Source organism: Rhinopithecus roxellana, chromosome 17 (assembly GCF_007565055.1).
Source record: "Rhinopithecus roxellana isolate Shanxi Qingling chromosome 17, ASM756505v1, whole genome shotgun sequence".
Taxonomy (NCBI): Eukaryota; Metazoa; Chordata; class Mammalia; order Primates; family Cercopithecidae; genus Rhinopithecus; species Rhinopithecus roxellana.
Genome location: NC_044565.1, coordinates 46,832,796 through 46,857,938, shown reverse-complemented (window position 1 = coordinate 46,857,938; position 25,143 = coordinate 46,832,796). Strand labels below are relative to the sequence as shown.

Genomic DNA, 25,143 nt, shown 5'->3' with positions numbered 1-25,143 from the left:
TGACCTGAGGTCAGGAGTTTGAGACCAGCCTGACCAACATGGTGAAACCCCATCTCTACTAAAAATACAAAAATTAGCTGGGCGTGGTGAGGGGTGTCTGTAATCCCAGCTATTCAGGAGGCTGAAGCAAGAAGAATCACTTGAACCCAGGGGGCAGAGGTTGCAGTGAGCTGAGGGCCTGCCATTGCACTCCAGCCTGGGTGACAGAGTGAGACTCCATCTCAAAAAACAAAAACAAAAATTAGCTGGGCATAGTGGTGGGCATCTGTAATCCCAGCTACTCAAAAGGCTGAGGCAAGAGAATCACTTGAACCTGAGAGAAGGAGGTTGCAGTGAGCCCGGATCACGCCATTGTACCCCAGCCTAGGCGACAAGAGAAACTGGATTGTCTCTGAAGGGGAATTGGGCTTCCAGGAGCTGGGCTGTCCTGTGGACCCTGGGGCTGGAGGGGATACTTAATTGTTGTCCAGGTAGCTCAGGGAGCCCCTCTGGTATCCAAGTCACCCTGTCTTCAGTTGTTCACTTGAGTCCTCTGCTTCTGAATCTCACTCTCCACTCCCTCCCTCAAGCCTCACTGTGCCCCTCGCACACCTCACCAGCTTGCCCGCCAAGTAGTTGCCTTGGCTCAGAGCCATGCTTTGGATGGGCGAGGGGTTGGCAGTGCAGGCCTCCACAACCTGTCCTCACACCCAGGCATGCCTGGATTTCCTGCCTCCTGCACCTTGGCCTGCACAGGTGTGCAGGCTTGGCCTAGTCCCATCCCTGCAGCCTTGGAGGCACTGAGGCCCAAATCTGCCCAGTCCTGGGGCCACGCCAGGAGGCCCCGGTGGCAGCCTTTACTGGACCCAGGGACCTGTCAGTGCGTCATGCCACTCTCTCCCCAACAGACCTCTCTGGCTGTTTTGCCCAATGACTTGCTGTAATTACGATGGAAATTAACCCATCTATCTTCCACTCTTTCTGAGGCTCCTCAGTTGAACTCTATGCACCCAGCCCCTCTGGGGCCTCTGGAAAACCAGTCACCGGACCGGAGTGCAGTGCTGGGTGTGCTGTGTAGCTGGGAGTCAGAGACTCAAGCAAGGCATGGCAGGCATTTAGTTCTCTAGGTCATGGGGGACAGCAAGGGTATTTTAGAGGCCTGGGTGCCCCATATCATAGAACTCTAGACATAATTTTGCAGTCGTTTTCTCTCTTCCTTTTTTCTTTTGAGACGGAGTCTCGCTCTGCCGCCCAGGCTGGAGTGCAGTGGCCCGATCTCGGCTCACTGCAAGCTCCGCCTCCCAGGTTCACACCATTCTCCTGCCTCAGCCTCCTGAGTAGCTGGGACTACAGGCACCCGCCATACGGCCGACTAATTTTTTGTATTTTTAGTAGAGACGGGGTTTCACCGTGTTAGTCACCATGGTCTCGATCTTCTGACCTCGTGATCTGCCCGCCTTGGCCTCCCGAAGTGTTAGAATTACAGGCGTGAGCCACTGCGCCTAGCCCTCTCTTCCTTTCTTTCCTTTCCTCCTTCCCTCCGTTTCTTTTTTTTAAATAAAAATGGGGTATCGGGCTGGACGTGCTGGCTTAGGCCTGTAATACCAGCACTTTGGGAGGCCGAGGTAGGCAGATCACGAGGTCAGGAGTTTGAAACCAGCCTGGCCAGCATGGTGAAACCCCGTTTCTACTAAAAATGCAAAAATTAGCCGGGCATGCTGGCACGTGCCTGTAGTTCCAGCTACTTGGAAGGCTGAGGCAGGAGAATCGCTTGAACTCAGGAGGCGGAGGTTGTGGTGAGCCGATATCACACCATTGCACGCCAGCCTGGGCAACACAGCGAGATTCACACACACACACGCACACACACAAAAAGATGGGGGTCTCACTATGTTGCCCAGGCTGGTCTCCAACTGCTAGGCTCAAGCGATCCTCCTGACTGCACCTCCCGAGGCGCTTGGATTACAGTGCGGGCCACTGCGCCCGGGCTACTTCTGCAGCTTAAGCACAGGTTCACTGACTCTTCCGAGAATGCAGCTAACATACACGTTGCTGAAACAGTACTTGTTCACTACGGAAAGCACATTCCCCTACCAGAACATCCCTTGGGGCCGAGTCCCCACATGTGACCCACTGCGTTCTGTGGAGGAGGAGTGCACCTTATTCCGTCCCCACAGCCAAATGCTCGTGAATGTATCGTCAGTCTTCTATCTGGACCCTACGTGCGTTTTTCACAGTTGAGCGTGTGAGCAGGCTGTGTGTGTGAATTTCAGGAGGAATTGGGGCGGCGGCACAGCTCGTCCACCTTGAGAGGCGAGGGCGGCACGCGGGCTGCAGTCCAGAAGACCCCACCCAGGGCGCGCTGCGACCCCGGCCTCCTGGGTCCCCGCCTCCTGCGAGGAGGAACGGGGTCCCCATCAGGCACTCCCCGGGCCGGGCAGAGGGCTCCACGCACGGGCCAACCCCGGCGTCCGGGAAGATAACTCCTCGGGTCCGACGCCCCAGTTGTCGCCGCGTCCCCGCCAGCTCCTCCCACACTAGAACTTCGAGGACGTCGCGGGCGGGCGGACCGTACTTCCCAGCATGCCCCGCGCCCACCGCCGCCGTCGAGGGGCGGGGCCTGCGTGTCGGCGGCGAGGGGCGGGGCCGCGGCGCAGCGCGGGAAGTCCAGATCCCGCGGCGACCGGAGCATGAGCCTAGAGCGCGAGCTTCGCCGTGAGTCCCTCGGGGGTCCCTTGCGCCGGGGGCGCGGAGGCTAGGGAGGGTTTGGGACTCGGCACCGGCCCCGAACCCCGCCGCGGAGGCTCAGCCCTCCTCTTCCTCCCACAGAGCTGAGCAAGGCGAAGGCCAAGGCGCAGAGGGCCGGGCAGCGGCGCGAGGAGGCAGCGCTTTGCCACCAGCTGGGGGAGCTCCTGGCCGGCCATGGTGAGCGCCGGGACCAGGAAGCGGGAGGCAGGGCCGGGGGCTGGGGGCTGGGGCCCTGGCCGGGGTCGGGGGCCGGGGGTCGACGGGCTCTTCCTGCAGACGCCGCCCCAGGTCCGCCCTCGCACCCGCGACGCCTGCCAGGCCGTGCTGTGTCCCCGCCTAGGCCGCTACGCCGAAGCCCTGGAGCAGCATTGGCAGGAGCTGCGGCTCCGGGAGAGCGCTGACGACCCCCTGGGCTGTGCCGTGGCCCACCGCAAGATCGGAGAGCGCCTGGCCGAGATGGAGGACTACCCGACTGCCTTGCAGGTGCAGGCGCCCTCACTGGCCTCGCCCAGCCTGGTCGGCCTCTGTTTGGAGCCCTTTTCTGAGGAGGGAGGCCCGGTCTTCGCCTTCAGGAGCCTCGGGCTGGAAGGGACACCTGGCCTGACGCAGCCTTAACTTCACCGCGCCAGGCCAGCCCTCCAGTGGGGACCCCACAGCCTTTCCTGGGACTGGGGCAGGAGTAGGTTTCCTGGCACTAGAAACCATTAATGAATGTTATTTTAGCTATGTTTGTGTTGGGGGTGGTCAGGCCCCAGCCCGAAAGCTCTCCCTGACCCTGGCTGCTGGAGGCAGGACTGCAAACCCCCACCCCACCAACCCCCAGCCGCCCCTCCCCACGTGACAGCGTTGGCTGCACACAGCGTGAAGCCACTGTTGCCACAGAGCCCTTGGCATGCAGAGGAGAGGCATGTGGCTGACCTTGGCCTGCTCTCTGGGGGTTAGGGGGAGCAGGAGTCTTTCCTTAGCAAGAACAGGGTCTCTGGGTATCTGGCAGTGCCGGTTTGCTTGAGGCGGGGTCAGCTCACAGCAGTGACTTCCTTCCATACTCAGCACCAGCACCACTACCTGGAGCTAGCACATTCCCTGCACAACCACACGGAGCTGCAGAGGGCCTGGGCCACCATCGGCCGCACCCACCTGGACATCTATGACCATTGCCAGTCGAGGGATGCTTTGCTGCAGGCACAGGCTGCCTTTGAGAAGAGCTTGGCTATTGTGGATGAGCTGGAGGGTGGGCAGGCCCCTCCTCGTTTTCTGCCTCCTGAACTGCAGGCCGAAGGCCCAACACCCCCGCAGCCTCCTTGGGCGATCCCGTCTTCTGGGGCCCTCCCTTTGCAGGGCTCTTGTGTGAGGGGTACATGCCCTCCGCAACCTTTCCCCTGGAGATCCTCAGCTCTTTATCCACTCTGTGCTCTGTCTGTAGCAGGACCTTTGCCCCAACATAGGGAAGAGGGAGAGGGTAGGAGAGGCACTGCACAGGCCCCAAATGGGGCCCAAAGCTGGAAACCGCATGTGGGGAGGAAGTGGCTGAGTGGGGGGCATCTTCCAGGGACGCTGGCTCAGGGAGAGCTGAATGAGATGAGGACCCGCCTCTACCTCAACCTGGGTCTTACCTTTGAGAGCCTGCAGCAGACAGCCCTGTGCAATGACTACTTCAGGAAGAGCATCTTCCTTGCGGAGTAAGGCCCTGCCCCACCCCAGGAGAGAGTGGAGTCCCTTGTTCCTGGAGGAAGTAGTCATGGGAGTATTTCCCCCAGAGTCCTCCTGAGAGAGCAGCTTGGCTGGGCCTCATCCCCCATCTCTCACACCTGTGCCTCACACTGGGAGAAGGCCAGGCATGGTTAGGGCCCTGAGACCATAGCATGGCAGGGCTGGGGCCTGTGTGGCATCAGCAGCTATCACCGGTGGGACGCTCCTGGGTGCTCAGTGGCCATCACCCCTCTGCAGGCAGAACCACCTTTACGAGGACCTATTCCGCGCCCGCTACAACCTGGGCACCGTCCACTGGCGCGCAGGCCAGCACTCCCAGGCTATGCGCTGCTTGGAGGGTGCCCGGGAGTGTGCGCACACCATGAGGAAGCGGTTCATGGAGAGCGAGTGCTGCGTAGCCATCGCACAGGTACCTGCTGTGTGTGGCTCTGAGCTCAGGCTCCTGGAGACTTGGGCCTTGGGTATTTTGCAAAAACCTTGCTGTCTTTTGCTCTCCAGGTCCTCCAAGATCTGGGAGACTTTTTGGCTGCCAAGCGAGCCCTGAAGAAGGCCTACAGGCTGGGCTCCCAGAAGCCTGTGCAGAGAGCAGCTGTGTGTCAGAACCTCCAGCACGGTGAGCCTGGGGGCCACAGTGGGGCCCCGGGAGGTGTGTGCAGGGGTGAGCCTGGGGGAGCGTGGAGTCCTGCCAGGTGTGTACAGAGCTCCCTCCCTCACAGAGGAGGCATGAGCACTTGTCCTTGGAGGCAGCAGCTTCAGCAAGAGGGACAGGTACCCTAGTTCCTGACAGGAGAAGACCCCCGTTTTTCTCTGAGCTCAACACAGTGTGTCAGGGGCACTGAAAGGGCGGCCAGGAGACCAGCTGGGCTTTTATTTTGCGGCCACCATCTTCACTGGCAAACTGGAGACAGTAGTTGCTCCCCGAGCCTCCCGGGTGGAACAGCAGGTAGCACGCATGTGGTCCAGGAGTGCTGATGGCCGAGACCACCACTGGAGGTTGGCAGCAGTCAGCCCTTGCTATGAGCCAGGCACCATCCGATTTTTTTTTTTTTTTTTTTTTTTTTTTTGTATTTATGAGATGAAGTCTTGCTCTGTCGCCCAGACTGGAGTGCAGTGGCGCCATCTCGGCTCACTGCAAGCTCCGCCTTCCAGGTTCACGCCATTTTCCTGCCTCAGCCTCCTGAGTAGCTGGGACTACAGGTGCCCGCCACCACGCCCGGCTAATTTTTTTGTATTTTTAGTAGAGACGGGGTTTCACTGTGTTAGCCAGGATGGTCTTGCTTTCCTGACCTCATGATCTGCCTGCCTCAGCCTCCCAAAGTCCTAGGATTACAGGCGTGAGCCACTGTGCCTGGCCCCGAGTTTTTAAGTGTGTTAGTTCTTGTGACCCTTGAGACCACTCCCCAAGATAGACCCTCCTGTTAACCCCCACATAAACAGGCAGGCAGAGGGAGAGGGTAGGGAGGCCACCACAGGGCTCAGCAGCAATAGGTGGAAGAGGCCGAGGAGCCTGTCCGTGAGGCCTGTTGGGGGATGTTCCAGGGAAGGCTGTGACTTCAGCTCTGAACTCAAAGGGGTCGTTAGAACCCCGAGTGGCCAGGTGGTAGAGCTGGGGTCAGGGCCTCCTGTGTTGCCCCCCTGCATGAACCTCTTCCTGGCAGTGCTGGCAGTGGTCCGACTGCAGCAACAGCTGGAAGAGGCCGAGGGAAGTGACCCTCAGGGCGCCATGGCCATCTGTGAGCAGCTAGGGGACCTCTTCTCCAAGGCAGGAGACTTTCCCAGGGCAGCTGAGGCTTACCAGAAGCAGGTATGTGGCCCCGGCTGGGTGGGAGGGCCAGTGAGGTTGGCGAGGCCTGGCCAGGGTGGCAGCCCCCAGCCTCACTGGCACTGCCCCTAGCTACGTTTCGCTGAGCTGCTGGACAGACCAGGTGCCGAGCGGGCCATCATCCACGTGTCCCTGGCCGCCACACTGGGAGACATGAAGGACCACCGTGGTGCTGTGCGCCACTATGAGGAGGAGCTGAGGCTGCGCAGCGGCAACATGCTGGAGGTGAAACCCTGGCTCCCCGCCCGAATGCAGGTTCACCCATGTCTCTGCTTCAGGACTGCCGTTCTCAGGGTGGCCATGGACAGATGTCCTTACTGGACAGGCAGCTCCTTCCTAGGACCGTCCACCCTCGGCAGCTGGGAGGCCGGGCTCCCATTCCGTGTGGGCAGCCAGGGACGCTTGACTGGGGCCTGTTGGACATGGAGAGCGGCAGCCCCCGACCCCGTCCTTCCTCCTGCTCCAGGAGGCCAAGACCTGGCTGAACATCGCACTGTCCCGTGAGGAGGCTGGCGATGCCTACGAACTGCTGGCCCCGTGCTTCCAGAAGGCGCTCAGCTGTGCCCAGCAGGCCCAGCGGCCCCAGCTGCAGGTACAAGAGCCCGTCCCACCCACACTGGCTCCCCAAGAAGCCCAGCGTCGTTGCAGCCTGCCTGCTCCTTGTCCCATATCCCAGCTTCCTCGGCATCCACAGCCCCCAGCTCTGCTTGCCACACCCCCAGTCCTGAGCCAAGCATCCCTCTGCTCCTCAGAGGCAGGTCTTGCAGCACCTCCATACCGTGCAGCTGAGGCTGCAGCCCCAGGAGGCCCCTGGCACCAAAACCAGATTACAGGAACTCAGTGTAGATGAAGATGAAGATGAGGAGGAGGAGGAGGAGGAGGAGGCGGCAGCCACAGCGGAGTGCAAAGCCCTGGAGGCCAGCGAGGTGGAGCTCTCAGAGAGCGGTGAGGGCGGGCAGCACCTGGCATTTTCCCTGGGCCTGCTCTGGGCCGGGCTGGAGAGGGGTGTGCTGTGCTGCCATGGAGCCTGCTCAGGGCTTGTGGCGGGAACAAGGCAGGACGGCCGATGCTTTCCCGGAACTGGACAGAGGAGGTGGTGACCTGCAGGGAGCCTGGGGCAGGCCTTCGCCTCCTGGAGGAGACAGTGGTTGGGAGCCGTGTGAGCGTCAGCTGGGGACATGGTCCCATTAGAGACTCACGTGCCATCTGGGGCCAGGGGTGAGACTGTGCACTTTGAAGAACCCCGGGTGACTCTGAGGGCTGAGCACCTTCCTGAAACCCTCCAGAGCAGGCTTGGGTTTCCTTCAGAGGCCGGCGACATCAGCTGCATGGAGGGCAGGCCTGAGGGACTGGCTGGAGCGGGGCTTGGACTGAAGCCACCTTGGCCATGGTGCAGGGCGAGAAGGCTGAGAGCGGGCTCAGCGGGTAGCTGGGGGGCTGATTTCTGACTGAGTGGTGGGTGGCAGGAGCCTGTCCGTGAGGCCTGTTGGGGGATGTTTCAGGGAAGGCCGTGACTTCAGCTCTGAACTCAAGGGGGTGGTTAGAACCCCGAGTGGCCAGGCAGCTGTGGGAAGTTGGGGCCTCACCAGATTGGTTGCTGCGGGGAGGTGGATCAGGATCTAGAACTGTGGGGAATGCCGCTCAGCTGGTGGGCACAGTGAGGAGCTGGGGAAAGACCCGGGGGAAGCTGGCAGAGTGTGAAGGGCATGGTGACGAGGGGTCACCCAGAGCAGGGACAGAGGCAGGTGTGTCTGCCACCTAGGCAGGGTGGAGGCTGCAAGGTGCAGGACACCCAGGCTCTAGGGCTGACCTGGCCTGACGACACAGCTTAGGAGACAGGGGTGGAGAAGGCCTGGGGTGGAGGAAGACCGGCCCACAAGCCAGTCTGGGTGTGGGGATGAGCGGCTGGCACAGATGGATGGGCCTCGGGCAGGCCTTCTTCTGAGGGAGGGCCAGGTGTGGGTTGGGGCAGAAAGCTCAGGGGTGTGTCTCGAGTGGGAAGAGGGATGGCGGGCAGGAGCAGGATCCCAGCAGGGTCAGGTAGATGTGGAGGCAGCGCTGGGACCATTGCTGAGGAGCCCCCAGAGCCCAGCAGCCTCAGAGCTCAGCCCTCCCATCTCTGGCTCCTTTGTACCTGGGAGTTTGGGGAGCTTGTAGCGGGGTGAGGGCTTCTCACCTGGGGTGGACTTGGCTCTGTTCCAGAGGACGACGCCGATGGCCTGACCCCGCAGCTGGAGGAGGACGAGGAGCTGCAGGGCCGCCTGGGCCGGCGGAAGGGGAGCAAGGTGAGGACGGCACCCTATCCCCACCCGCCCTGCTCAGCAGCCCTGCCAGCTCCTCACACCCCTGCCCTATGCTGGCTTGGCTATGCCCACAGTGGAACCGGCGGAACGACATGGGGGAGACCCTGCTGCACCGAGCCTGCATCGAGGGCCAGCTGCGCCGCGTCCAGGACCTCGTGAGGCAGGTGGGCCCTGCTCTGGGACACAGGACAGGCTGCCCAGCATGGAGGAGCTGTGGGTTTGTGCCAGATTCCCTAAATCTCTCTGACTCTCAACTTCTTCATCTTCAAAATGGGGCTTCTTAGTATGGTGGCACTTGCCTGTGGTCCTAGAGGCAGGAGGATCACTTGATCCTGGCAGGTTGAGGCTGCAGTGAGTCGTGATTATGCCACTGCACTCCAGCCTGGGCAACAGAGTGAGACCCTGTTTCAAAAAAATTTAAAAAGCAGAGCCTGAGCAGAGTGGCTTATGCCTGTAATCCCAGCACTTTGGGATGGCAAGGCAGGCAGATCACATGAGCCCAGGAGTTCGAGACCAGCCTGGGCAACCTGGCAAGACCTTGTCTCTACAAGAAATTTTAAAATTAGCTGGATGTGGTGGCGTGTGCCTATAGTCCCAGCTACTTGGGAGGCTGAGGCAGGAGAATCGCTCGAACCTAGGAGGTGGAGGTTGCAGTGAGATGAGATTGTGCCACTGCACTCCAGCCTAGGTGACAGAATGAGACTCCATCTCAAAAAAAAAAAAAGCACAAAAAAATGCGGTGCCCAGGCCGAGCGCAGTGGTTCATGCCTGTAATCCCAGCACTTTGGGAGGCTGAGGTAAGCAGATCACGAGGTCAGGAGCTCGAGACCAGCCTGGCCAACATAGTGAAACCCTGTCTATACTAAAAATACAGAAATTAGCTGAGTGTAGTGATGCACGCCTGTAGTCCCAGCTACTCGGGAGGGTGAGGTGGGGGAATTGCTTGAACCCAGGAGGTTGCAGTGAGCCAAGACCGCACCATTGCACTCCAGCCTGGGTAACAGAGTGAGACTCCCTCTCAAAAAAAAAAAAAATGGGGTGCCCGCTGTGTGGTACGCATCTGTGTTGCAGATAAGTTGGTCAGCCTGGCCAGGATGGGGGCTAGCCCATGGGCTGAAACCTGGGCACCTTCCCACCCCACCTGCCTCATGCCCCTGCAATTTGGGTGCACTGTCTGCCCACAGGGGGACCGGGCAGGCACAGAGGCTGGAGGATATGCTGTGGCTGGTCCACCTGTCTCAGGGGGAAGCATGTCCTTCACTGGTGACACCTGGGCCAGAGGAGGAGAGGGCAGGGCCACGGGACTTGCTCTGGGCTCTAAGACTGAGGCCCTGGGCCCAGCTCAGGCTGCAGAGCTCATGGGACTGGGGCCAAGCTGTGAGGCACACAGGGCCAGGCTCCTTCCTGTCCTTGGTCACAGGGCCACCCCCTGAACCCTCGGGACTACTGTGGCTGGACGCCTCTGCACGAGGCCTGCAACTACGGGCATCTAGGTGAGCAAGGGACAGAAGGAGCCTGGCGCACCTCAGTGGACACGTGGGGCAAAGAGTCAGTCCTTGGGGGGCATACGGGAACTGGGCTCACGTTTCCCGCTCTGCAGAAATTGTCCGCTTCCTGCTGGATCACGGGGCCGCAGTGGACGACCCCGGTGGCCAGGGCTGCGAAGGCATCACCCCCCTGCATGATGCCCTCAACTGTGGCCACTTTGAGGTGGCTGAGCTGCTGCTTGAACGGGGGGCGTCCGTCACCCTCCGCACTCGAAAGGTGAGCCTGGTGGGGCAGAGGGCAAAGGCGTGGGTATGGGGGCTGCTGTGCCCCTGTTCAACTGATGCCACACAGGGCCTCAGCCCGCTGGAGACGCTGCAGCAGTGGGTGAAGCTGTACCGCAGGGACCTGGACCTGGAGACGCGGCAGAAGGCCAGGGCCATGGAAATGCTGCTCCAGGCAGCCGCCTCGGGCCAAGGCAAGCAGGGCCTCCCATGTCCCTGGGGTTGCTGCGCCTACCCTGAGAGTCCCCGGGCCCTGATTTCGGGAGATGCTCCTTCACAGGTGGAATGGGAGGTGCCGGGCCCCTGCCTCAACACGGATTCTCTCTTCCACAGATCCCCACAGCTCCCAGGCCTCCCTCACCCTCCCAAGTAGCCTTCTGTTTGACCCTGAGACCTCTCCTCCTTTGAGCCCCTACCCAGAACCCCCCTCTAATAGCACTAGACCCCCAGAGGCCTCTCAGGCCCATGCCAGGGTCTCCCCAGGGCAGGCAGCACCAGCCGTGGCCAGGCCTCGGAGGAGCAGGCATGGGCCAGCCAGCAGCAGCAGCTCGGAAGGTGAGGACAGCGCAGGCCCCCCACGGCTGTCCCAGAAGAGGCCTCGGTGCTTGGCCACAGCACAACAGGTGGCAGCCCGGACGCCTGGCCCTGCCAGCAACAATGAAGCAGCCTCAGCCAGCACCAGCCGGGCAGCCTACCAGGCAGCCATCCGGGGTGTGGGCAGTGCTCAAAGCCGGCTGGGGCCTCGCCCACCGCGGGGCCAGAGCAAAGCCCTTGCCCCCCAGGCAGCGCTCATCCCGGAGGAGGAGTGCCAGGCTGGAGACTGGCTGGAGCTGGACACGCCCCTGACCCGCAGCCGCCGGCCCCGCCCCCAGGGCACTGGGGACAGCCGCAGGCCTAGTAGTACCTCCGGGTCGGACAGTGAGGAGAGCAGGCCCCGTGCCCGAGCCAAGCAGGTCCGCCTGACCTGCGTGCAGAGTTGCAGTGCACCAGTCAAAGCAGGGCCCAGCAGCCTGGCTTCAGAAGCCCCAGGAAGCCCCAGCACCGCCAGGATCTCAGAGCCCAGTGGGGACAGCTCTGCGGCAGGCCAGCCCTTGGTGGGTGTGCAGACCTGGAGCAGAGCCCTCTCCCTACTTGGGGGAGGCAGGTGTGGGGTGGAGCCCACTGTGGCTCCTGACTCAGCCCTGCTGCCTTCACCTGCCAGGGTCTGGCCATGCCACCTCCCATCCGGGTTCGAGTTCAAGTTCAGGATCATCTTTTCCTTATCCCTGTCCCACACAGGTGAGACATCGCCTGCCCTACCCTGCAGCCCACCTGTGCAGCTCCATGCCAGGGTGCTCATGTTTGCACGTCAGGGTGGGGAGTCTGACGAGGACTCCCTGGTGTGTTCCTGGAGGACCCTGTGGCTCCCAGGAGTGGCAGAGGGGTGGGTGGTGTGCTGGGCTGCAGGGAGAGGAGGGGCCGGCTACCTAGGAGTGGGAGAAGCAGCTGAGGGGGCTTTTGGCCCTGGGCAGGGATGGCGGGTTCCTGGGGCTTCACCCCAGCTGTGTGCAAGCGGCAGCAGCAGCAGCGCCTCTGTCCCTGCAGCAGTGAGACCCACTCTGTGGCCTGGCTGGCTGAGCAGGCAGCCCAGCGCTACTACCAGACCTGTGGGCTGCTGCCCAGGCTCACCCTACGGAAAGAGGGGGCCCTGCTGGCCCCACAGGACCCCATCCCCGATGTGCTGCAGAGCAATGATGAGGTGAGCCGCGGGAGCCAGGGCCGTAGGGACCGGGAGCCCCCAGGCGGCTCATAACAGTGCCTTCCAGGTGTTGGCTGAGGTGACTTCATGGGACATGCCCCCGTTGACTGACCGTTACCGCAGGGCCTGCCAGAGCCTGGGGCAAGGTGAGAGCCAGGAGAGCTGCAGTTTCTGGGGGAGGCTGTGCAAGGGGATTGGGCACGCAGGCTCCACCAGCCCAGTTCGTTCCTGGACCTCCGGTGTTTTGGGGTGCACCTCCTCCAGCCTGGTGGGTGCTGTGTCCTGTGCTTGGAAGTATGGATGGCAGGGAGAGGACAGCCCTCAGCCCCCATGAGCTGCTGATGGTGAGATGGCAAAAAGCAGCCAAAAGCCTGGAAAGTCAAGCCCAAGGAGGAGAGCCTTGCGTGGGCTGGGAGCTGCTGGGGAAGCTTCCCAGAAAGCTTGTCCCAGGGGGCGTGGAATCTGGCGGTGACTGGTGGAACTTAGGGTGCTACAGACCCATGTCGGCCCCCATGGCCTCACAGTGCTAGACCCACAGGCATGTGCGAGTAGGCGCTGCAGCATGTCCAGTGGGTGACCCCTGGGGCTGTTGAAAAGGGGCTGCCTGGTTTGTCTGGGATTCAGAGGACAGAAAGGGCCGGCTTTGCCCTGGTGACACCACATCCCTCCCCACAGGGGAGCACCAACAGGTGCTGCAAGCCGTGGAGCTCCAGGGCTTGGGCCTCTCATTCAGCGCCTGCTCCCTGGCCCTGCACCAGGCCCAGCTTACACCCCTGCTGCGGGCCCTCAAGCTGCACACAGCACTCCGGGAGCTGCGCCTGGCAGGGAACCGGCTGGGGGACAAGTGTGTGGCTGAGCTGGTGGCTGCCCTGGGCACTATGCCCAGCCTGGCCCTCCTCGACCTCTCCTCCAATCACCTGGGTCCCGAAGGCCTGCGCCAGCTTGCCATGGGGCTCCCAGGCCAAGCCACCTTGCAGGTAGAGGCACAGGGAGCAGTGGACCCTCAACAGCGGGGTGTCAGGGTTCCCATTCTGCAGGTCCCTGGTTGGTCTGGGGTAGTTAGGAGAGCCAACCAGTGCCCAGCTGTGATAGGCTAGGCCAGGCAAGGTGGGAAAGAGACAGCCAAGCCAAGCCCCAAGGGGGACCCTGTCCGTGGGACTGCTGGGGGCTCACTGCCAGCCTGTGTCTTCCACAGAGTTTGGAGGAGCTGGACTTAAGCATGAACCCCCTGGGGGACGGCTGTGGCCAGGCCCTGGCCTCCCTCCTGCGCACCTGCCCCTTACTCAGCACCCTGCGTCTACAGGCCTGTGGCTTTGGCCCCAACTTCTTCCCGAGCCACCAGACAGCACTGGGTAGTGCTTTCCAAGGTGAGCTTGACCAGGCACTCCCTGTCCACTCCCTAGCCCCGGGGCGTTGAGGGTTTCGAGGACCTTCAGAGGGGGCCTGGGCTGGGCACAGGGGCAACACCTGTGGTCCCAGCTACTTGGGAGGCTGAGGCCGGAGTATCGCTGGAGCCACGATTTCCAGGACAGCCTGGCCAACATAGACCCCATCCCTTAAGAAAAAAAGTCAAGGCTGGGTGCGGTGGCTCACACCTGTAATCCCAGCACTTTGGAAGGCCAAGGCGGGCAAATCACCTGAGGTTGGGATTTCAAGACCAGCCTGACCAACATGGAGTGCAGCGGTCATGCCACTGCACTCCAGCCTAGGCGACAAAGTAAGATTCCGTCTCAAAAAAACCAAACAATGTCTAGGGGCCTGGGATGCCAGACCTGGCTCTCCAGGAGGGCCTGGCACCTGGGAGCAATAGATGGATGTGTGGGTACAGGGTCTGCCTCCAAGGGGCATCTGGTGCCCACCCAGCCAGGCTGACCCTCCCAGGGAACACCGTGAGCAGAGTCCAGGCAGCTCAATGTCCGGTGGTCCCCGACCCGTGCTCACCAGCTGAGTGCTGTTCGCCTGAGGCAGTTCCACTGTGAGCCCACCCAGGCGGCAGAGACGGGTCCCAGTGCCAAGAGGCTGGGAATTGGGTATCATCCAGGGGTGGGGGAGTGTAAGGGGGGCAGCAGTGGTCAGTGCACTCCCCTGACACCCCACTGTGCAGAGGCATGTGGCCCAGGACCATGTGGTTGTAGGGTGGGAGAGGGCAAGGTGTCCAGAACTGGGGGGGCAGCCGAGCTTGGACGTCTGACCCCACCCTCCCAGCTGGGAGAACGTGGGCGAGAGCCTTTGCCTCTGCACTTACCACCCCACCCCACGAGCACTGTGTGGTGGTTTCCCCAAAGGGGTCCTGAGGGTTCTGGGCCCAGAACTTGGGGTGGCTACAGGGGTGTGGCCACGTGGAGCTGACAGATTCTGGCCCTGGTGCAGACGCTGAGCACCTGAAGACCCTGTCCCTGTCCTACAATGCCCTGGGAGCCCCTTCCCTGGCCAGGACCCTGCAGAGCCTGCCTGCCCGCACCCTCCTGCACCTAGAGCTCAGCTCCGTGGCAGCCGGCAAGGGTGACTCAGGCCTCATGGAGCCCGTAGTCCAATACCTGGCCAAGGTACGAGGTGGGGAAGGACCCAGAAAATACTGAGCCTCAGAGGCCAAAGGTCCCAGGGGAGCTGGGAGGAGCTCACCTCTCCCCAGAGTCCAGCTGAACTCACTGAAGGGCTCTACAGAGAGGGTTAGAGGTTGGGAGGTTTAGAAAAAACAGCTGGGGGGGCCAGTCGCGGTGGCTCATGCCTGTAATCCCAGCACTTTAGGAGTCCGAGGCGGGTGGATCACACGGTCAGGAGTTCAAAAGCAGCCTGGCCAACATGGTGGAACCTCATCTCTACTAAAAATAAAAAAATTAGCCGGGCATGATGGTGGGTGCTTGTAATCCCAGCTACTCGGGAGGCTGAGGCAGAGAATTGCTTGAACTTGGGAGGCAGAGATTGCAGTGAGTCGAGATCGCACCATTGCACTCGAGCCTGGGCGACAGAGCGAGACTCCGTCTCAAAAAAAAAAAAAAAAAGTAGGCCGGGCACACTGACTCATGCCTGTAATCCCAGCACTTTGGGAGGCCAAGGCAGGTGGATCACAAGGTCAGGAGATTGAGACCAGCCTGGCTAACAGGGTGAAGCCCCATCTCTAGTAAGAAATACAAAAAACTAGCCGGGCGTGGTGGCGGCGCCTGTAGTCCCAGCTACTCGGGAGACAGGCGGGAGAATGGTGTGAACCCGGGAGGCGGAGCTTGCAGCGAGCAGAGATCGCGCCACAGCACTCCAGCCTGGGCAACAGAGTGAGACTCCGTCTCAAAAAAACAAACAAGGCTGGGCACAGTGACTCAAGCCTGTAATCCCAGCACTTTGGGAGGCCAAGACCATCCGGCTAACACAGTGAAACCCCGTCTCTACTAAAAAATACAAAAATGGCCGGGCGAGGTGGCGGGCGCCTGTAGTCCCAGCTACTCGGGAGGCTGAGGCAGGAGAATGGCGTGAACCCAGGAGGTGGAGCTTGCAGTGAGCTGAGATCTGGCCACTGCACTCCAGCCTGGGCGACAGAGCAAGACTCTGTCTCAAAAAAAAAAAAAAAAAAAAAAAAAAAAACAGCTGGGGGAATGCTTTTGTACAGCTGCTTGTCTCAGGCTATGAATTCCTGCCCACCAGATAGGACCTGGGACCCAGAGTGGCCTTGCCCACCCACAGGCAGGTCCCAAGGGGCACACTAGGGGCCTCTGATGCTCTCTCCTGGGGGGTCTTCCAGGCACAACTGGGACCCTATTTTACACCACCACGTGCAGAGTGTGACCCACATCAGGAGAGGTGTTTCCTTCCGATCTCCAAATTGATGGGGGACTCTGCTCCCTTCTGGGCCCCTGGGTGTGGGTGCATCTGCTGGAAGCAGGGAGGGCAGGTGCGCCACTCGGTTTGGCCCCCTCGGGGCTCTGCTCATGTCCAGGAAGGCTGTGCTCTAGCCCACCTGACCCTGTCTGCAAACCACCTGGGGGACAAGGCTGTTAGAGACCTGTGCAGGTAACGCCCTTGCCCTGCTGCCTGCTGGCCTGGGGGTCTGATCACATGGCTCCGGACCCCAGGGAGCTGGGCTACAGAAGGGCCACAGAAATGGTACCAGCTCCGCCTCCCCAGCGCATCCGGAGACATGGCTCCTTCGGTTTCCACCAGCCTCTCAGGCTGTCCTGGAAGGCAGACTACCCTAGGGCTTCTTTCTTAGCATGGGCCTGTGGCTCTTGAGAGCGCCCCTCTGGGCGTGTCCTTGTCACTGCTGTGCATCGGCCCACATGAGGGCCACTGCTCTTACTACCTGGAGCCTCAGTCAGCTCTCTGAGGAGTGTTGAGAGGAGCCCAAGCTGGGCCAGGCACACCCAGAGCTGGCCACTGTGGCCCTGACCCCTGGGAAGGACCCCCAGCCCTAGAGGGGCACCTGCCCCTGGGCCTGGCCCGAGGCTCCCTGAGCTGGGCATTTGTCAGGGCAGCTTTCCTAGTGTTGGGGCACTGGCCTCTGGAAGCCAACCTTTGCACTTCTTCCCACGTTATCTCAGATGTCTCTCTCTGTGCCCCTCACTCATCTCGTTGGATCTGTCTGCAAACCCTGAGATCAGCTGTGTCAGCCTGGAAGAGCTCCTGTCTACCCTCCAAAAGCGGCCCCAAGGCCTTAGCTTCCTTGGCTTGTCAGGTGAGGGCTGGTATGGTGGCCATGCCTGCCATGTTTGGCCTTTTCAGGGACCTGCCTGAGACCCGGGGGCCTCCTCCTAAGGGGCTGTCACTGCTACCAGCCAGGCAGCAAGGCTGGGCTCCATGAGGCTGGGGCAGCAGGGGGCAGAGAGACAGTGACAGAAAGGGGGCATGATCCCAGCTCCTAAAACCATAGGGTGGGGGGCGAGGTGGGTCCCTGCCTCTGGTCTCTCCAACCCAACCTTCAGAGTAGACTATGGCAGGCAAGACCCCCTTCCACGGGGACTTTCCCATTGTCCCTGGCAGGAAGAGGGAGCCCAAGGTCAGGGTGTTGAAAGCTGCCAAGGGACCCTCCCACTTCCTGGCAGGGGCTCCTCTGACAAACCTGCCCAGGCTGTGGTCTCATTTAGCTTGTTTTCTCTTGAGCCACATCAGGGCAGTCCCCAACCTGAGCTGTCTGGAAGACAATCCCAGGAGAGGCTTGGATGACCTGGCTTCCCAGCTGGGGCCAGGGCAGGCTGTGCCCTCCAGGGGATGAGGGCTGTAAGTGAATGTAAGAGCACAAGGGGGAGCTCTGCTGTCTTCCTGCGCCCTGTCTTCACCCCCCAGGGCCAGACCGCCTTTTCCAGGAAGGCACCCGAGTGCTGGTGGGAGATCCCCTCCCCCCACTTCTGGCATCTGTACCTTTCCACCCAGCTCCCTGAATTCGTGAGCTAAGTGTCCTCGAGCCACTCAGGCCCACCATGTACAGATTTGCAAGCAGCCCCATTATGTCCTTATGGGTGGAGACTGACGTGTAGGCATGGACTTTGAGATCGGGCACCGTCAGAGGTATAGAAGGGAGCCCCCCTTCCTCCTGCCTGAACGCTGGCTGTGCAGGGGAGCCCACTCCTTCCTGGAGTGTCATGGGGCCTCTCCTGGGCTCTGCCCTCTGCCCCTCACTACAGCCCTGGGTCCCTCAGGGAAAGCGAGTTTGTTCCCTCTAGCCTGCCGCGGGCACCGGGACGCCGCCGGCCCCCACAAGCGCTGAGGCCTGCCCTGTTCCCTCCGCAGGCTGCGCCATCCAGGGTCCCCTGGGCCTGGACTTGTGGGACAAGATCGCCGCGCAGCTCCGGGAACTGCAGCTGTGCAGCAGACGCCTCTGCGCCGAGGACCGGGACGCCCTGCGCCAGCTGCGGCCTAGTCGGCCGTGCCCCGGAGAGTGCACGCTGGACCACGGCTCCAAGCTCTTCTTCCGGCGCCTCTGACCCCGGCGCCGCCTTTCCCCACCCTCACCGAAGCCCCTAATAAACGAAGCTGCTGGCCGGACGCGATGGTTCACGCCTGTAATCCCAGCTACTTTGGGAGGCCGAGGCGGGCGGATCACGAGATCAGGAAATCGAGACCATCGTGGCTAACACGGTGAAACCCGGTTTCTACTAAAAATACAAAAAATTAGCCAGGTGAGGTGGCGGGCGCCTGTAGTCCCAGCTACTTGGGAGGCTGAGGCAGGAGAATGGCGTAAACCCGGGAGGCGGAGCTTGCAGTGAGTGGAGACTGCGCCACTGCACTCCAGCCTGGGCGACAGAGCGAGACCGTCTTAATTAATTAATTAATTAATTAATTAATTAAAAAAATGAAGCTGCTGCCTCCCTCCCCGTGGCTGCCTGGCAGGCGGGTGGGCGGCGTAAGACGCGGCTTCGCGTCTGCTGCGCCGGTTCCGTCCCGGCCGCTGCGCCGCTGGGGGGCATGGCCGGAAGCCCGTGCGGGCGCAGGCGTGAGGGCTGAGCGCCGAGCTGCTGATGGGGAGGGTCGCCCCCCCGACGCGCGCAGGCGCAGACGTGAGGGGTGAGCGCCGAGTCGCTGATCGAGCCCCGCCCCCGGCGCCATCTCTCGGACCGCGAGCCGTCCAGGTACCCGGGGCCAGTGGGTGGGGAAGGGGCCGAGTGGGGAGAGGCGATCCCGGGCCTGGCACCCTCGGGGCGCGCTTGGGCCCCGGCACAGCCTCGGCTGAGCGCCGCAAAAGTCATGTTATTGGCGTGTTTTAGAAACTGGCTTTTCTTGCTCATTGTCCACTCTGCGAGGTTGCTTTGCACATTCGCTTGTGGCCGCAGAACGTCCGCTTTCGCTGTTGGGCAGAAGTCCCTGCGTGGTTGGGGCGGTTGGCTCCTCGGCCCTCTCCTACCTGGCGGTTCCGTGACGGCTGCCGAGCAGCCTCGGTCCCCACCGCGCGGCTCGCAATGGCCTCGACCCTCGGAGAGCTTGACCCAGACGTTCCCTTCCCACATGAGCGGCGCTGCTCTTTCCCGGCCCTTCGGCGCGGGCCGCCTTCCCTCCCTTGTGCTCTTCTCCCATCCCTGGTAGCACTGTCCACTCCCGCAGTTAGCCGGCTCAGCGCTGCCCTCCCGGGCCTCTCCGCCGAGAGCTGCCTGCGCCTGCCCGCCAGGCCCGCTCCCCTCCCTTCTCCCTTCTCCGTCCGAGTTGACCTTATTGTCCCGCCCACTGGGCCAAAAACAGGGCTGTCGTTCGTAACTCCTTTATTTTAATCCTACCTCAAATCCCTCGGCGGATCTGACGGTTCCACTTACGAAGAGAGAACGTCTGGAGCTGGCCCAGCTTCCGCACTAGGCAGGACCCTCCCACGGCTCCGCTTCCATTCTTTCTCCCCAGCTCGCTGCCCATCTAGAGGCACCTCTCCATCTTCATGCCCTAGGACCCCCTCGCTCGATGAAGCTCCACCCTCAGCTTGTTTGTTCCTCCAAGTTCATACCTACTTAAAGGCGAGCTGTTGCGTGTGTCGTTCCTGTGCCCCGAACTCTCTTCCCGGGCCATCAAATAGCTGCCTGCCTCCCTCATCACCTCCCTCAACCTCCAGCTTGGACCGCACCCCAAGGCAGCCCTCACCCCGCTGTCCTTAGTTTCCACAGTACCTCAGTTTTTCCTGGCAGCCCCCGTAGCACCCTGTGTGTTCACCACTATTGAGCTCGGGAGAGCTCTTCATGGCGCCCTGGGTCTCCAGGACCGGGCGCTTAGGGGCTTTTTTGTTTTTTGTTTGTTTGTTTGTTTTGAGACAGGGTCTTGCCCTGTCTCCCAGGCTGGAGTGCAGTGGCTCAGTCTTGGCTCATTGAAACCTTCACCTCCTGGGTTCAAGCGATTCTCCTGCCTCAGCCTCCTGAGTAGCTGGGATTACAGGCGTGTGACACCACGCCCGGCTAATTTTGTATTTTTAGTACAGATGGGGTTTCACTATGTTGGCCAGGCTGGTCTCGAACTCCTGACCTCAGGTAATCCGCTTGCCTTGGCCTCCCAAAGTGCTGGGATTACAGGTGTGAGCCACCACGCCTGGCTTAGGGGCCATCTTTGAGTCAGCCCTGGCTCTGCTCCCCAGGTCTCAGTGCTGTGGCCCCCACAGAGCCTAGAGGATGTTTCATGGGATCCCAGCCACTCCGGGCATAGGAGGTAAGTGTGGCTGGAAGGGCACAGGCTTTCAGCCCCTGCTGCAGGGGCTGACGGGCAGTATTGGGTATTGGGGGTCAGGGGTGGGGAGGCATCTGACCCTGCTCTCATACAGCCTTGGGAGTGGCCAGGGGCTGATGCAGTTTATCACAGGAGCACTGAGGGCCCAGAAACCTCCAGGCAGAACTGGCTTGGTCCTGCTGGGCAGACATGATGAGCTTCAGTGTGGCCAGAACCGTGGGGGTCCTGGGCACCCTGTGTCACCAAGCCGAGGGGAGAGGCCGTGTGTGATGAGCCTTGTTGGCACTGCATGATGAGTCACGAGCAGGACGTGGCCACTTCTGCAGGTGACTCGGCCAGGGAGCTTCAGTGGAGCTGGGGAGCTGGGCCTGTCATGCCGCCCCCGGCTTCTTAGAGGCGTTATCCTCAGGTGCCCCCACGCACTGATAGGGGTGAGGTTGGAACCCCTGTGCTCCAGCTCCCTCCGGGTTCTTTGGGACCCAGCCTGGGAGGCCTCAGAGAGGAACTGAAATAGAGGCTGGGACTGGAGCCTGCCCTTGGGTTCCCTTTGGGGCCAGCCTGCCAGCTCTCTGCCTTCTCTTGCAGCCCCTGGGAACAAGCCAGAGCTGTATGAGGTGAGTGGTGGGTGCATACCCGGCCAGCATTGGCCAACAGCAAACACCTGTGTGGCCTTGCCAGGGCCCTGCAGTCCCTGCTGGCACCAGCCCACAGAGCCTGCTCTCTCTGGCAGGAAGTGAAGTTGTACAAGAACGCCCGGGAGCGGGAGAAGTAAGTCTAGGCGCCCAGGCTGCCCCAACACACCTGTGTGCATCTGGCTGCCCTGGGGCAGCCTCCCCCAGACCCACCCCACACTGAGAGGTGGGAGGATACAGGGTCAGGCTGGGGAACCATTCCTGAGGCACTCCAGGATGGAGCGAGAGGTGGGCAGAGCTCCCACAGTGGCACCTCCGGGCAGGGGATAGTGCTCTGGGCTCTGGGCTTGGCACCCCAGGGCCCGATAGACAGGTGTGTCCTCAGGTATGACAACATGGCAGAGCTGTTCGCGGTGGTGAAAACAATGCAAGCCCTGGAGAAAGCCTACATCAAGGACTGCGTCTCCCCCAGCGAGTAAGAGCCCATGTCCTTGGAGGCCTACCCCTGCCCTGCCGGGCCTGGGTGCTCCGTAGACAGCAAGAACAGGCGTCTGTCAGGCTGTGAGGTGCCCACCCATGTGGGGCCCACCCAGTGTGAGGAGGGTGCCCCTGGATCTCAGCCAGGGAAGTCTTGGGGGGTGGGGAAGGAGGCGGGCAGAGGGGCAGCCCCTGGAGTGTCATCCGGCCCACTCCCCCACCCTTATCCCTCAGCACAGACAACCTTAAAAGACGGTCGGGAGGCTTGGGGATGTCCCAGGATGTTTTGGGGGGCTTTGTTCGATGAAGTGACAAGATCCTCACAGGCCGCCACACAGGGCCATGAGCTGTGGACTGGGCCATCGTAACAGAGGGCTGGTTGCTGTCGCTCGGGGTGGGCCAGGGTGGGGAGCTGGGGCTTCCACCTGGAGCTGAGCTACAAGCCCCACTATGTGCTCAGGGCCTCGCCCCGCAAAGCTGCTGGCAGTCCCTCCTCCTTGCTCGGCCTGCTTTTGCCTGTTGCCCTGCCCTCTCTGGGAGCTGCTCTGCCTCTGGACCAGCTGAGGGGGCAGGATGAGCTGGGCAACGCTGGTCCCATGCTTGGGCCGCAGCTGACCTCTCCCTAGGTACACGGCAGCCTGCTCCCGGCTCCTGGTCCAGTACAAAGCTGCCTTCAGGCAGGTTCAGGGCTCAGAAATCAACACTATTGATGAGTTCTGCCGCAAGTTCCGCGTGAGTGCCTGGTCCTTCCACCCCCATGGGACGGGGACCGTCGGGCGTGGGTATGGGGTGCCGGAGGGCTCTGGCCACCTGAGGCTTGCTGTCCTGAGAGCCCCAGCACCCATGTCAGCTCCCCACAGCTGGATTGCCCACTGGCCATGGAGCGGATCAAGGAGGACCGGCCCATCACCATCAAGGACGACAAGGGCAACCTCAACCGCTGCATTGCCGACGTGGTCTCGGTGCGCCCCAGCCCCCAGGGCTCACAGGGTTAGGAGGGCCGAGGCCGCCCGCTGCATTGCTGACGTGGTCTCGGTGTGCCCCGGCCCCCAGGGTTCACAGGGTTAGGAGGGCCGAGGCTGCCCGCTGCAGCTGGGCATAAGGGTAGGGTCCTGGACCTCCAGAGCTGGGCAGCACTCTGACTTGTTGGGTGGAAGGGGATCCTTTTAACTAGGGATGAGGGATTGGCAGCCTATGGGGAGGCCCCCCAGGCCACCTGGACTCCTTTTGAGGGGATGAGCACAGTGCGTTCTGGTGGGGTCCTGGCCTCGGGAGAAAGTATGTGGGCCCACCCTCCAGTTCCCATGCAGCTGCCTGGGCAGCCAGGACCTCGTTCACTCAGGAGGCCCGCAGGGTTTGGGAGCAGAGTGCAGTGAGGAGGCCTAGTGACAGCTGTGGCTGGGAAGGGGTTGGGGCCTGTGAGCTGCGGGGCCACCCCCACCCCTGAACACGCAAGCCTTACGTGCACACCTGCCCCCAGCTCTTCATCACGGTCATGGACAAGCTGCGCCTGGAGATTCGCGCCATGGATGAGGTGCGGGCATTGGGCTGGCAGGGGGCCTAGGCAGGAGGGGATGGAGCCGGTGTTGGGGTCCCAGCCGCTGTGTGTCCCAGATCCAGCCCGACCTGCGAGAGCTGATGGAGACCATGCACCGAATGAGCCACCTCCCGCCCGACTTCGAGGGTCGCCAGACGGTCAGCCAGTGGTGGGTGTCCCTCCCCGCCAGGCGGAGCCCCCGCGGTGCCCCTGAGGCCCTCCCCGCCACGCGGAGCCCCCGCGGTGCCCCTGAGGCCCTCCCCGCCAGGCGGAGCGCCGTGGTGCCCGAGGCCCTGCCCACCCCACATGCCCTGTGCTGCACTCCCAGGCTGCAGACCCTGAGCGGCATGTCGGCATCGGACGAGCTGGACGACTCACAGGTGCGTCAGATGCTGTTCGACCTAGAGTCAGCCTACAACGCCTTCAACCGCTTCCTGCATGCCTGAGCCTGTGGCGCCAGCCCCTGCACGGAAGGGCAGAGTCTGAGGCGATGACTCCTGTTGCCCTATCCGCCACACAGGCCCTGGTCATCCACACAACTCACTGTCTGCAGCTGCCCATCTTGTGTCTGTCTTTGGTGTCAGGACTTTGGGGGCCGGGCCCCTCCCCACAATAAAGATACTCTCCGACCTTCCTGCCTAGGTGGCTCCCCCAGGCCTGCCCTGTGTGGTCTCTCCACCCTCCTGGGACTCTGAGCATACATCCCCTCTCACCTGCCCTCCCCCGACCCGTGTGGTGGCCTGGCCCTGGCTCTGTCCCTGCCACTGTGTCTCTCATGGCCTGTGTCACTCGCTGACAGCTGCTTCCCTGGTGGGCTCTGCCTGGGCATGCAGTGGGAGGCAGGGCTGCTTCCACAGCCCCAAGGCCTGGGAAACAGGTCCACCACCTGGCCAGGCATGGCTCAACTCTGGCCACAGGGGAGGCTGAGGCTGCCTGCCACCCCTCCCCACTCCTCACCGAAGCCCAGGGCAGCACCAGGTCTTCTGAGTGCAGTCAGGTCCCAGCGCACCCGGCCAGGCTGGTCTCAGAGGCGGTGTGCTTCATGCTGTCAGCTGCTCCACACCCACCTCTCCACTCTGGTGACTACACCCTGGCCCAGGAACCCTGACTTACTGCAGCTCCAGCCAGTGACTCATCGGGTGGGAGTTTGTCAAGCCCACCACCAGGGCCTCTCCCCAAGCGCCTCAGCAGAGCCCAAGAGTCAAGGCCGGGCCTGGTGGGGAGGCAGTGGGTGGTAGACACCGTCCGTTCAAAGCATGTGCTGTACACCAGCTGCTGCCCCCAGGGAAAGCAGCAGACCACACACGACACTTCTGGGTTCCAAGAGCCACGCTTCACATCTTAGCAACTCTGTTGTCAGGACAAGGGATGTGCCAGGGTGTCACTATAGCATTTTTCTTTCTCAGCGGCTGAGAACACAGCACCTCTTACTATCTGTGGCATTTAGAGCCGATGGAATGAGGTGTGTAGAGAAAGGAAGATGGTGAAAATCAAGTCGCATGGTATTCCGCGGGGGCTTGGGACGTCGAGCAGGAGGGCATGGAGGAGGCAGGTGGGCTCTGCATGGCTGTGTGGGGGCTGCCTCTCAGTCGGCCAAGGGGGGCCATCAAGCAGGATGACAACTTCAGTGGCTGGAGAGGGAGGCTGAATCCCACCAAGAAGCCGGAGGACTGGCCAGGGGCACTGCTCTGGGAAGTGGGAAGAGACTGACCAAGGAGCCAGAGAAGAGCCCCCAGGACAGCAGGGTCCAGGGCACCCGGAGGGAGCTGAGGAAGGGTACTGTTGAGTCGGGCCATGGAGACCTCAGTGTCCTTGACAGGCACACGTGGGTGCAGGGTGCTTCGAGGGAGGACCAGCACCCAGAAACGTGTGTGTCAAGCCGAGCAGATGGCCTGGGTCATTTTGATCTTTTTTTTTTGAGGAGTCACTTTCTGTTGCCCAGGCTGGAGTGTAGTGGCACCATCTCGGCTCACTGCGATCTCCACCTCCCGGGTTCAAGCAATTCTCCTGCCTCAGCCTCCTGAGTAGCTGGGATTACAGGGGTGTGCCACCACGCCCAGCTATTTGTGTACTTTCGGTAAAGACAGTTTCTCCATGTTGGTCAGACTGGTCTCCAACTCCTGGCCTCAGGTGATCGCCTGCCTCAGCCTCCCAAAGTACTAGGATTACAGGCACAAGCCACCACACCTGGCCTGCAATTTTTTTTATTTTACTTTTTAGTTTTCTTTATTTTTACTTTTTTTGAGACAGAATCTTACTCTGTCACCCAGGCTAGAGTGCAATGGCATGATCTCAGCTCACTGCAACCTC

At 61.6% G+C, this 25,143-nt stretch overlaps 2 protein-coding genes across 7 annotated transcripts; both read left to right on the top strand.

Annotated features, from left to right (window-relative positions):
- The first annotated feature begins 2,622 nt into the window (after nt 1-2,622).
- On the top strand, nt 2,623-18,094 carry TONSL (tonsoku like, DNA repair protein). 5 transcript variants are annotated; one of them, XM_010375214.2, is made up of 26 exons: nt 2,623-2,694; nt 2,809-2,904; nt 3,068-3,210; nt 3,778-3,958; nt 4,277-4,406; nt 4,675-4,846; nt 4,936-5,050; nt 6,096-6,241; nt 6,332-6,484; nt 6,726-6,851; nt 7,012-7,204; nt 8,462-8,544; nt 8,637-8,726; nt 9,983-10,055; nt 10,163-10,326; nt 10,402-10,525; nt 10,665-11,425; nt 11,533-11,609; nt 11,916-12,069; nt 12,137-12,215; nt 12,745-13,046; nt 13,265-13,436; nt 14,440-14,615; nt 15,998-16,071; nt 16,599-16,732; nt 17,785-18,038. In XM_010375214.2, exons 1-26 carry the CDS (start codon nt 2,670-2,672, stop codon nt 17,976-17,978), a joined length of 4,137 nt encoding a protein of 1,378 aa, XP_010373516.1. In that variant the 5' UTR covers nt 2,623-2,669; the 3' UTR covers nt 17,979-18,038. The 5 variants fall into 5 exon arrangements, 4 of the variants coding, with proteins under 4 accessions (XP_010373516.1, XP_030777200.1, XP_030777202.1 ...); XM_030921340.1 differs by having other exon boundaries at nt 3,778-4,406; XR_004054388.1 differs by lacking the exon at nt 15,998-16,071 and having other exon boundaries at nt 3,778-4,406; nt 17,785-17,920.
- Nucleotides 18,095-18,541: 447 nt separating this feature from the next.
- Nucleotides 18,542-23,467, top strand: VPS28 (VPS28 subunit of ESCRT-I). Of its 2 annotated transcripts, none has more exons than XM_010375215.2 (10): nt 18,542-18,623; nt 20,099-20,169; nt 20,773-20,801; nt 20,918-20,955; nt 21,205-21,294; nt 21,923-22,028; nt 22,157-22,258; nt 22,777-22,830; nt 22,911-23,002; nt 23,162-23,467. In XM_010375215.2, the coding sequence occupies exons 2-10, from the start codon at nt 20,133-20,135 to the stop codon at nt 23,277-23,279; spliced, it is 666 nt and encodes a 221-aa protein (XP_010373517.1). In that variant the 5' UTR covers nt 18,542-18,623; nt 20,099-20,132; the 3' UTR covers nt 23,280-23,467. The 2 variants fall into 2 exon arrangements, with proteins under 2 accessions (XP_010373517.1, XP_010373518.1); XM_010375216.2 differs by lacking the exon at nt 18,542-18,623 and adding an exon at nt 19,935-19,994.
- Nucleotides 23,468-25,143: the final 1,676 nt, after the last annotated feature.